Below are 11,790 nucleotides of genomic sequence, written 5' to 3'. Positions count from 1 at the left end.
GCACACCATGGTGACGGTAGCTATGATTTCTAATAGTTTATTATTTTTATATTTACTAATAACGCAATAATTTTTTGTAAGCCATGGCTCATTAAGCTATCATTTCCATCAGGTGACTTATACTAACCCAAAATCCTTTTACAAAATCCAGATACAATTCATTTTGTTATTGTATGAAAACTAAGAGCCGCTTTCCTTCAGAATCAATATTTATATTTAATCTCTTGAATTTCATCTGCCACTTGAAATCCAAGTCTTTCCCAAAATAAATTATCAGCAGGTATTCCTCACATACATCACATTTCAAATCTCATTTACCAATGTAAAAGAATTTTGTCTTGCTATAAATTTTTTTTTTAACAAAATCAATACCATTATTACAAGAGCACTTTGCTACAATTTTTATTTTTAAAATACAGGCATTGCTAATGCAGTGAAATTCATAAAATAAGATTATCACTGAAGCACAATTGTATCAACAACTAACCACCACAGACATACTTTTCCGTCAAAAAGCTTCTCAAGCCAGGATAAACCAGAAGAAAGGAGCTGCAGATGCACAGGGACAACATGGACAAAACTTCCAGCTGCACTTACTGCTGCAATAACCCTCATATACTGCCATCAGAATCAAAGGAAATGCTATGGAGAGATAAAGTATCTCCATCCAAAATGCTGATTCACCACAAAACCAGAGTTTCTTTAGTTAGCAACATTTACAAATAAAATCAGTAGCAAATAATATTTCAGCCCAACAGAAGAGGTTGGAGAACTTGTCACATGTCAATGAGGCTTGTTGCCAAGACACCTGAAATCTAGTAAACAAGGTATAGCAACAGCTTTGTTTAGACGCAATGAATTGCAGCCTAAATAGATTTAAGACTAGATATAGTTCCCTTCAAGGACATGACCTTTCTAATATTCTCATACAGGTTTTTACATGAGTCAAGTGAAGAACACATCTACGTAACAGCAAAACTGAATTTAAAATTCAAATTCAAATTTGAAGTTGAACTTTAAAATAACCAAAAAGCCAGAGATGAAGTAAAGCACAGCCAGTAAAGAAATCAATTGGTTGCAAGTTCCCAAGGTAAGAGATCACAGAAAATATGGTCTCCAAAAGTCCTGAGTTAAACAAATCAACAATCTTTAGAATAATTTAATTATGATAGCATATAGTTATGTTTATCAGATTTCTTGCTTTTCTATATGTCATCTTCATAAGCCAGCATGAGATATTACCTGGACAATATTAAGTAGCCAATATTATACAGAAAATAGTTTTGGATAAAGGTCTTTCGTTTATAGCCTGTGTTTGCTGGTTTGGCTTTGGTAATTTTAGTACACACTTAGCACTTATGCAGCTCTAGCCACAAAGTGGTCCCCAAAGCCCTTGAAATGAAGAAAAAGCTGCCACTAAAACTTTGCCATTATATGACTCTTTACAACCCTTATGTACATATAATTGCATTAAAACTCATTATAAAAATTGTAGTGTCCAAAATCTACCTGATTATAATAAAATTCTCTTATGAATATCCTGTTCACCTATTGAGGGCATAGATGAAAAACAAACTAATCTGTTCGTAATGTAAAAACAATTCATTACTCATAGTAGATAGAGCTCTCTTTTTATAATTACAACAAATTTCCTTGCCATTAAAACCCCTAATAAACAAAGCTCTGCAAAAACCCTGTTGAGGCAGTTTAAGGCATTATTGCCTTCAGCTGCCTATCCCACCTCTTCTGTGGAAAATTAACTCCATGTAGTAAATGTATAAGCGGGGGACATGCACATGCTTCAGCCGCGCCAGCATTCTCTGCCATACAGCCCTACCCACTGCCGAAAATGGGTTTGCGCTAAGCTGCCAGACTGACCTGAAACAACCAAGGGAAGAGGAGGCGAGGCGAGGCGCAGGCATGTTTCATTCTGCTGCCAGTAACAATTCAAACCACCACCGGTTTAGTCAGCGAATGTGAATCAGAGGTTTAAATGGCACGCCACACCGAGAGACCTACATGAATCTCAGCAGGAAATGGGGTTATACGTATTCCAAAGCGACAGAAGAGCTTTGTATTTGACAATCCTTATTTACACACAGTTGTGAACACGACAATAGGGTAACATAGTGGCATTAAGGTGGACTGCTGAAATAAATAAATAAAGGTCACTCACTCTCTGTGTTTGGCCCCCCAAGGCCACAACCCCACCTGGGCTCATCTGATAATAATGTCATGCAACAGATGAGGAGCAGTCCATCTGAGGAACAGGCAGCTCTTCTGCCTCAATACATGGTTCCTGTTTTTGTTTCCCCACAGCTAATGAGAACCTGTATGCTATAATCACTTAATAAACACCCAAAACCTGTGGGTTCAGCAAGTGTCTTTCCTAGGAAAATATCATTTGTTCATTGACAATTCTAAATTTAGATGTCACGCAAAAAGAACTTTTAAATAATACATGCACAAGCTGGAGATAACACTGGAGATATCATACAAGGACTAGAAACCCTCACCTGCTACAGGTATTTGAAAACTTTCCTGCCTAAAGAGTATGAAATTCAAAGTAGTACATGTTCCGCAAGTAATACACTTTGTTCTCTCCTGTGAACACTCTATTATACTTTCCCAAATCACTACTCTATTCTTCACTTAAATATCTCGCAAAATGGACTTCTTCCATTATGAAAAGAATTTGTGCTTGTTCAAATAACTTATAGAAGGAATAAAAAAAAAAAGGAATAAAAAAAAGACAACAAGCATTATCTATTTCATTTAAAGAAAAAAAAGAAACAAAAAGTAATGCTGAGAAGACACAGAAATGCCCTCACATGATTAACACTGACATCTCTGAATTTCACCTTCTCAAATCTGTGTTTTGTCACTTTTTCTAATACTGCCAGTTGTGAAATTTAGATTGCGAGCTTTGAGGCAGGGATGAACACTGCATACAAAAAGTGAAACTCTTTTCCCTGGTAATAACTGCAATTACAAAAGTTTCATTTTGATCCGAATCACCTTTTCTTTGTTCAGAGTCACACAGTGATTAAAGCAAAAAGCCTTCAGCATTGCTGTAACATTCTTCTCAAGAGGGTTAAGTTTGGCAGCAGTCGGCATAAGCCTGTGATAAAATCCCGAAGATCTCCAGGCATTTTTACTGCCTGAAATTGCTTTTCCTAGCCTCCTGTCACTGCAGCTGAAAGCACTAAGGTTTCCTTATATTCATCCTACCTTTCACAGTACTTGAACAAAGGAAAAGCCCACCGAAATTATGGATGTAAAGGTGAGCGTTTTTTTAGTATTTTCTCGAGGCTGTGCTGGGGCACAGAGCCATTAACAGCTTCTTCTCCATTCACACACTGTTTCTTTAGCACTTAAAGCTCATGGAGCTCAGAGGATTTTCCTAATATCAGACTGAGAACAGAGTTATTTCATTTAAGAATGACTAGAAAAATCTGCGAGTAGGAAGCTACTCAAATATCCTTCTAAATTGCTTTCACCCCACTAATCTACAATAATGGCATAGACTTTTCTCAACAATTAAAATGCTTGATGACTGCAGAGATCTACGTATAAATTCAGTACATACTTTAAAAAAAAATAAACATGTCTATGTTAAATGGAGGGGAAAAAAATCAGATTTTACTTGAACTTCATATTTGGTTTAGCAAAATCATGCAGTCTTTGGAAAATACTATCTTTAAGCACTATTCCAGGCAATGCTGTAAGTGACAGGAAAACACTACCCTCAGTGACGCTTCCATTTCTCAAAAGGCCTAAGAATTATTCAGCATATAGTTAAAAAAAGTAGTGTTTGGTTTTGCCATTCAAATGACATACATAAAATATTTTAATAAAAAAAAACCCAACAAAATAAATCTAATTCAGTTCTTCAGTAGAATTGACACACCACTCCATCCATAAAACAGTCTGAAGAGAGACAGAGGTAACAGGGGGCAGGGATGAAGAAAAAGGCTTAAACTTATCCTTTCAGTGACAGTGACCAAAAAACTGAAAGATCTGAAAATTAGCTGATCCTGGAGGATGGCCGGGGAGGCCACTGCCACCTTCATTGACATTCTTCCCCCACAGCAATGTTGGCCTTGTGAACCTCTGGCACTGCTCCTTGGCAAAGTCAGCTCCAGGACCATCATGTTGCTAGGCACGCTGCAACTGAGTTTGAGATTTGTTAAAGGGATAATATTCCTACCATGAGCAGTGGCTTGGATTGAGAGATACAGATTCTCAGCATCCAAGCAGCAGCATTAAAAAAAACCAAACCAAACCAAACCAAACCAAAACAAAACAAAACAAAAAACAAACCCAAAACAAAACCCACACCCAATATATTTATTTGCTTGGCTACAACTGCAATACAGAAAGATGAAATAGTTTAATGTTGAGAATCAGCTGTGAGATAGCATTAAATCTGATGTATTTCCCATCAACTCGATATCCTGTTGCAACAACTATCTTTTGTTTTATAGTTAAACTTAATTTGTCGTGTGAAAGATGAAATAGCTAATGAAACAGCTAATTGTTACATTGACACGCTTTTCTCAACAGCCAATAACTAATATTGATTGGTAAGTTATTTTATCGAAAAAGAGACATGTTATTAGCGTCACTGAGTGTAAAAACTCAGTGTGATTATGAATATTTAGTTTCGAACACTAGTGGGTTAAAAATATTATAAAACAATATAAATGGTATTTTTAAAAGGTCTTCATAAACTGTACCTATGAAAGGTGGCTCAATAAAGCAAAACACTCCAAACTTTTCAGCAGAGCAAGCACAAAGGTTCTGCACAAAAATAAATCTAGCATGATACCTCATGCTTTACCATGCAATTACAAAATGGATTCTTAAGCAGAAATGGGGGGAAGAAACAATCTTACCATAAGACAATAAGTAAACTTCTAAAAGACAGCATTGTGCTTTTCATTACTACAGTTTTCTTCCTTTTAAAGAATAGTATTTTAAGTAAAAATTCACTTGGCCATTCCAGAAAATAAGGGAACACGTAAAATTTGGTGAAGGAAATATTACTTTTCTGGTAGCCCTTTTGCTGCCATTACACAATATTTTTTTTTACTTTTCCTTCAGCTGAAGACATGAGGTTCCAAAAATTGTAAAGCAATCAACCTTGACATAGCCTATGTTACACTACAAGCATAAGTATTCAATAGAAATGTAACGGCACAACATAATATATCCGCACAAAGAGCTTTACATATATATTTGTTTTGCTTACCTATTAGGCATATCTCTCGACTTTAACCTTTTTATTTAATATTTTACATGTTTTTTTCTTCTCATGATTACTTTTTTTTTTATAGGACCCTAAAGTTTTAGCAACTCCCTCAATGTATCTGTATATGGAGAGATTTCATTATTACCTATACTATCAACAATTATTTTATCATGTCGATTTCTTTGGTCAGTGTCTGGTCATCTATTTACTAGGCATTTCGCAAATCATAAAGATCTTTAGGCACATGAAAGTGGGATAGGTACTCCAGCTGCCAGCTTTAGAAGTCTCATTCTTTAATCAGATTTTCATAGAAGAACATGAGACTGTATGTAATGACAGAATGAAAATCAAAAGTGACAGATCGGGTGACTGGAATTCCTATTGGACTTTTTTTGTTCATTAAAATGTCCAGCCTTATAATTTTGGAAGAGAATTTAGCACCAGCTGGAATCCTCAGACAGCATTAGTGAAACAATAACAAACCTCCCACAAATAAAATTTTAAATCAGGAGTTCAGAAAACACTTGCAAAAAATGAAACACACTTACTAAATTTAAAAATTCATGTGACTGACCATCAGGTCAAATCCTGTCATCATGGAAACAGCAAGAAGAAATGCAGTATTTAACTCTGCTGAGGATGTTTAATTTGACAGACTCAAGGAGACCACGAGATGCAGATTTACAGAGAACAGGCTGAAGTGTGACTTTTCAGCAAGTGAAATTCGGGTTCCAGATAAGCAAATTAGCATTCTTGCTCCGACAACGTTAAGCCAATGTTTAAGAAACAAACCCCCCAAAAAGGGCAAAGAACTTAGGAACCTATGATTTGTTTGCAGGGTATTGGATTTTCTACTATATTCTCTCCCTCGGAGGACAGCCTGAGGAAAAAGGAAACCTTCAGTTCACCTGACAACTCCACAAGCTCAACACAATGGTAGAGAAAAAAGTATTGCTAACTCTGCCCTTTAGGGCAAGAAGCTGGTGGGCTGGTGAGTAAACCTTGTGCCGCAGCCTCTGAAGTGAAGCTCCCTTTCTGACCTACCATTTGCAGGCAATAAAGCTTCAAACTGCTGCACATCAACTCTGTTCGTTGAGGTTATACTAGCAGGGTACAACTAAGGCACTACCGATACAAATGAGTTAGCTTGTGTATTTCTACATATTTGTAGTTACAGTACCACGCTAACAATGCATCTACTACCTCCAGGCTGTGCTGCTTGATTTTAATAGAGGGTTAGTTCAACTTCAAGCATTTTCTAGAACATTTCTTGAATTTCCGGAGGTCCCATACAAACTTATTACCAGGAATGCCAACAAAAACCAGAAGCAGTAAGCGACCAACTCTGGAGCATAGATATAAAACTACTTTACTGGTATGAAACCAGCCCCGTGAGTTGTGAGAAAGGCGGTATTTCGTTGTTCCTTGTCTAAGTCTAGCACACTGAGGACCTACTAAGCAGGAAACAATGACAAAATAATGACAAAATGAAATGAATCCGAGCATGTTTGTAAGAAGAGATGGGGTTACACGACCTTATAGAGCAGCAGTCAGCCAAAAAGAGCCTTCTGAAATAAACAGCAACTTTTCAAAAGAAGGCAGCAGACACATTCCTGTAGACATGGAGCATTATGAGATACGTGCAAAGAATACTACTCATTTTTCCATAATATCTATCAGGGCTAATTGCCAGCAACAGCTCAGCTTAGCTAGAGGAATGTTTCAAGTCATATTCAATCTGCTTTAAAGATTGTGCAATGCTAGAAACCAGTATATAAATGTTTAAGACAGCAAATAAGCAGCTTTTCAGGTTTGGATTTTAAATTGTTCACTCTTGAGTCCTAACCCAAAAAAACTTTCACAGAGAACAGAACATAACATCAGGGAACTAAAGCCAAGGCTGGTTTTGATATACATAATACTACTTTATTCCATTGTTTCAACTTTCTTACAGGTTTAAAAAACGTACAGGGGTTCAGAACCACCTCAACAAAACAAAGACTACATAACTAAGGGAGATCTAGAGTCAAACCCCAAGTGTGCAAGCATGGTTAGATTCCATTACAAAAAGTAATAGGCACGATCTTTACATATGCGTTTTGGTGAACGAAGGAATAATAGTGCAGTGTTAAAAGGCACCAATAATCAATAATTGGGCCTTTTTTAAAAGCCAATAACCATCTAAGAAAATTACATTTGGTTCAAAATAATAATTTAAATATTTTATTGATTGGCATGCATCTGAACCCCTGGCAATTTATTACACAAACCTAATGTGTGCCCTTGCAAAATAAAAAATATTTCATAAGTGGACCTGAAAATCAGTTCAGTACAAAAAGGAAATACTGAAGCTCTTTGCCTGTATTTAATACTATACTGTCTTGTTCACCTCCTCCAAGAACACTTGTCTAACAAACAGCTATTCAACAACTGCACAGAAGTATTTTTCTTAAAGCATGTGTAATTATTTTAATCCTGTAGCACTGACCTATTCCATGTGCTATGAAAACATTAGGCACAGACCACAATTTACGTTTTCTCTAAAAAAAATACAGTATGTGCAAGCTAGGTTCACACAACGGATTGACAGCTACAACAATAAGCTATTTAGATTTCCCAAAGAAAAGGGTTAGTTAGTTTTAATTTCCTAAGTAGTGATGCACACTGCTGTGTGCGATTATCATATTTGCATTAGGATTATCTGTGTAGCCAATAAAGGAAAAGCTTTAGTACACCCTAAAGGACACTACATCGATACTGTGTGCTAATTTAACGGGATCAAGAGAATGAAAGATTGAAGAAGTCATTGTACATGGGCAGCTGCAGTTACTCAGCCAGCCAGGAAAAGCTATTTTTTTCTGCAGAAAGAATGGTTCGAACCTCAGTTTACCTCGTAGGTGCCTGCAAACTAAACCACTTGGACACGATGGAATCTAGGAATGCATGGGGGCGGGGGGGGGGGGGAGGGGAGGGGGGGAAGGGAAATGAGAGGGAGAACTTCTGTGAAAGTTGTACCAAAATGTGCCATTTTATCCGAAAGCGTCATGCCCAGTGTAGGTTTTATGCACTGCGAATTGTTTGTACAACTGAAAATTGTACAAGATGTGAGCAGAGATAGAGCTGATTATTAATCTGCAATATCTACTATAGTCCTCAGGTATATAATTTATGGATAGCCACTTACTGTGTTGTTGATTGTTTCCTCTTAAATATATTTAAATTCAGTATACTCTGTATATTCTGACACAAAGATAATAAGACAACTTTTCTACAAGGGGGAAAATGTAAGGTAGTAACTAGCTAATGTATTTTATGAGGAACCTCCTCTGATGTGGTAGTTATTTCATGCCCTTTGGAAGATTTTTAGTTCTGACTTTCTTCATCGTCTCTGTCGAATTGCTCTCCTCACAATTTCACAAGAGCTATATTCAAGTTCAGTGACCCCTCTTACAGCAGCCTTTTCCTTTTCCGCGATCACTTTTAAACTCACTCTAACATCATAGCAAACTATTCAAGTAAACATTTCTCTTCTGGCGAGTTTCTAGATACAGCAAATACTATCAAAACTCCACATTTGATTACATGCGCCAGTTTTCTTTAAATGGAGCAGGAATTAGCCCGTTTTCTTGGTTTCGGGTCCCGTATATCCCTGTCTTTTAAACACATACAAGATGAACATATTGTCTCTGACAGTCTTCGCAGTCCCAGCCTGAAAACGCTGTTGGAGAGGCTATATATCACACAGTTGCAGAAACTATTGCTTATAGCAAGCCATGTTGTTAAGAAGGAGAGTGCTGGGTTTTCCAACACCCTGGAGCTCTCCAGGAGAAAGTATATGATATAAGGGAGCCACAGCATGTAGAACACACTGGTTATCCGAAACAAAACCATGGCATAGCGGCGATCGGGGCTGTGCCCAGTCTCCCCAGCAGCATCCACTTCGTGGCTAGGAAATCGAGCTCTCCGATCGTTTATCTCTTTGGTGTGCTGCCGGCAAATTTTAAAGATGTGGAAATACGTGAAACATATGACAAAGGCAGCAGGAGCATATAGTAAGCACACGATAAAGCCAGTAAAATAGGCATTAGTTAGCCAGGAGGTAGCACACCATTCAAAAATATCTCCATGGTAACCAGGTTTTCCCCAACCAAAAAAGGAAGGCAAGAAGATCAGACAAGAGTATATCCAGATCAAAATGATGCAGATTCTCAAGCGACAAGGTGTGACCAGTTGATTATAGGAGAGAGGCTTTGTTATAGCGAGATAGCGATCCACACTGATGCAAGCAAGACATGCCATAGATACGCTTTTGAGCACAGAGATGATATATCCAAAAACTTGACAAGTCAAGGACTCGTGGACACCTGTCGAGTAGTGGAGCAGTGACAAAGTAGGAACCAAGCAGCTAACTCCAACAAAAAGATCAGCATAGGCCATGGTCTGAATAAAATAGCTGGTGGTATAATGATGCAGAAGTGGAGCGCAGTGAAAAACAAATATCACAGTTAAGTTACCCGCAATAATTAAAAATGTTAGCAAGACAATAACAACTGTCTCAAGGATACAGATGTCAACTGCATTGTAGTGACCAAATCCAAGAGGGCAGGAGAGATGCTCAGATCTGTTCATAACACTACTCATATTCAGAGTCCTCCATTCAATCCATCGGGACTGGTTCATGTTTTGTGATTAGGGAACACTGCAATCTGAGCCTTAGTGAGCAGATGACCTGCTTAACAGCAGCTAAACTCTGCTTCAGCGTCTCACGATCTCTCTTTGTAGACACTGCCAGTGCTTACATTTGAGAGGATTACAGTCTCATAGCTGTTGATGCCTCCTCAGCATCAGTGCATCACCTCTGGCACACCTTAGCTTTAAGGAAAGAAAGAAAGAAAGAAAAAGAAAAGAAAAGAAAAAAAAAAAAAAGCCAGAAAGAGAAAGGCCACTGATCAGCTCCTCCAGTGCTCTTGACCAATCTTTAGCAAACACAAGGCACTTCTAAAACAAACAGGTACTGTGAAATATGGAAATAAAAACTGACAAAAAAAGAGATACATTCATTTTGCAGGGAACGAGGGGGGGAATCTCTGACTGCTTATTTTCCTGAGAAAGTAATTTACTTTGGAATATAATGGGTAGAGGAAGGGAAGGAGGAACCTTAGTACAGCTCAGGTTTCCTGGACAAGCAGTTACTAGAGATAATCTTTTTAATGTCTCAATCTAAATCACAGACTGACTAAAGAGTAAAGGAAAAAGTTCATCATCTAATGTTGTCTTTTCTGGCTCCATTCAGGAGATGGTACTCCATCTTATCCATGCTATTCATTGGAAAGGTAAGGAAAACATTTTTGTCAAGGTTAATTCCAATAGACTCACCACTGTTTGGGTATGAATAATGAATTTTATTTGGAGGGAGTCAGGTGGGGGACAAGGCAGATTTGTCCTCTGACTCCCAAGAAAGAAAACATACATCTCACATACAATGAGGAAGATCGTGTCTATTCATTTTAAAGTGAAAATAATTTAAGAATAGAATTTGGAGAGTTATGTCAATATTCACAATTCCTTCAAACAGTTATAGTCCATTACAATTATTAATGCCAGAAGCATAACTCAAGGTCCCCACAGACAAAATAAATCCTCTTGAATTTAATTTCAGCAATGGTAATTTAAAATAATCATCTTTGGAAACTCTGCCATATCTGCTACAGTGTATCAGTACACAGAAGTTCATAGGTATATCCATGATATTGCTCACCTCTGTAGCAACACCTGAATCATTTCACAAACCCCCATACAACGAGAACAGAAACTTCCATCTGCATTCTGCTGTGAAGCTAATGAAATGCTGATTTGACTAGAAAAGCTGCCATTGTTTACTACTCCATTATTGTGTTATTCAGCTTCATCTTCTACGTAGTTCTAGGGTTTCTATATTTATTAGACGATCAGCATAATAAATAGTTGCTTTAAAAAAAATATTCTTCTAATTGCAGGACATTACCTTGTTCATTTTATTTGCAGTTACGGAGAAAGCAAACGTTAAAAGAAAGCATCTTCTGTGTTCAATTTTAAGTAAATACTTGATTTGTTCAGGAATCATTAGGCAGGTGATTAATTGTATACAATCTTGTTTTGTGGAAGGCCCCTAAAATGTTAAAACCATCTTTAATCTTAGAGTTCCTGAGACTAGAAGACTGGCAGTGAAAATTAATGAATCCACATAAAATGATCTCCAAGGTCATTCAGATATTATGCTGGCATTTGCTTTAAGTCTCTTTAAAAGTACCAGAATCTCTCCGATGTTTTTGATAGTCCTTGCTGTGTCTTCAGGAGGAATTTCACATACTAGAAAAGAAAAATTCTCAATTCTGTTGCAGCAGTTTGAGAGAAAGCATTCTTTTTGGAGTTAATTTCCTGTCATGCATCGCCACGCTGTACAGAAAGTCCTTTTGATTTTATAACATCCCAGAATATTTCCGGCTATTCATTCCCTTCGCCTATAAGCAACAGAGCACGTATAAAATTACTACTTT

The 11,790-nt window shown here is 37.3% G+C and overlaps 1 protein-coding gene across 1 annotated transcript; it reads right to left on the bottom strand.

The window, feature by feature from the left end:
- Positions 1 to 8,851: 8,851 nt before the first annotated feature.
- GPR52 (G protein-coupled receptor 52) lies at positions 8,852 to 9,934 on the bottom strand (the record flags this gene model as incomplete). The annotated part of the gene is made up of 1 exon (XM_082483355.1): positions 8,852 to 9,934. One exon carries the CDS (start codon positions 9,932 to 9,934, stop codon positions 8,852 to 8,854), a length of 1,083 nt encoding a protein of 360 aa, XP_082339481.1.
- Positions 9,935 to 11,790: the final 1,856 nt, after the last annotated feature.

The sequence above is a fragment of the Vanellus vanellus genome (genome assembly GCF_965231255.1).
Source record: "Vanellus vanellus genome assembly, chromosome: 5".
NCBI lineage: Eukaryota > Metazoa > Chordata > Aves > Charadriiformes > Charadriidae > Vanellus > Vanellus vanellus.
Note: the sequence above shows the minus strand (reverse complement) of the source record. Positions and strands in the feature narration are given on the sequence as shown.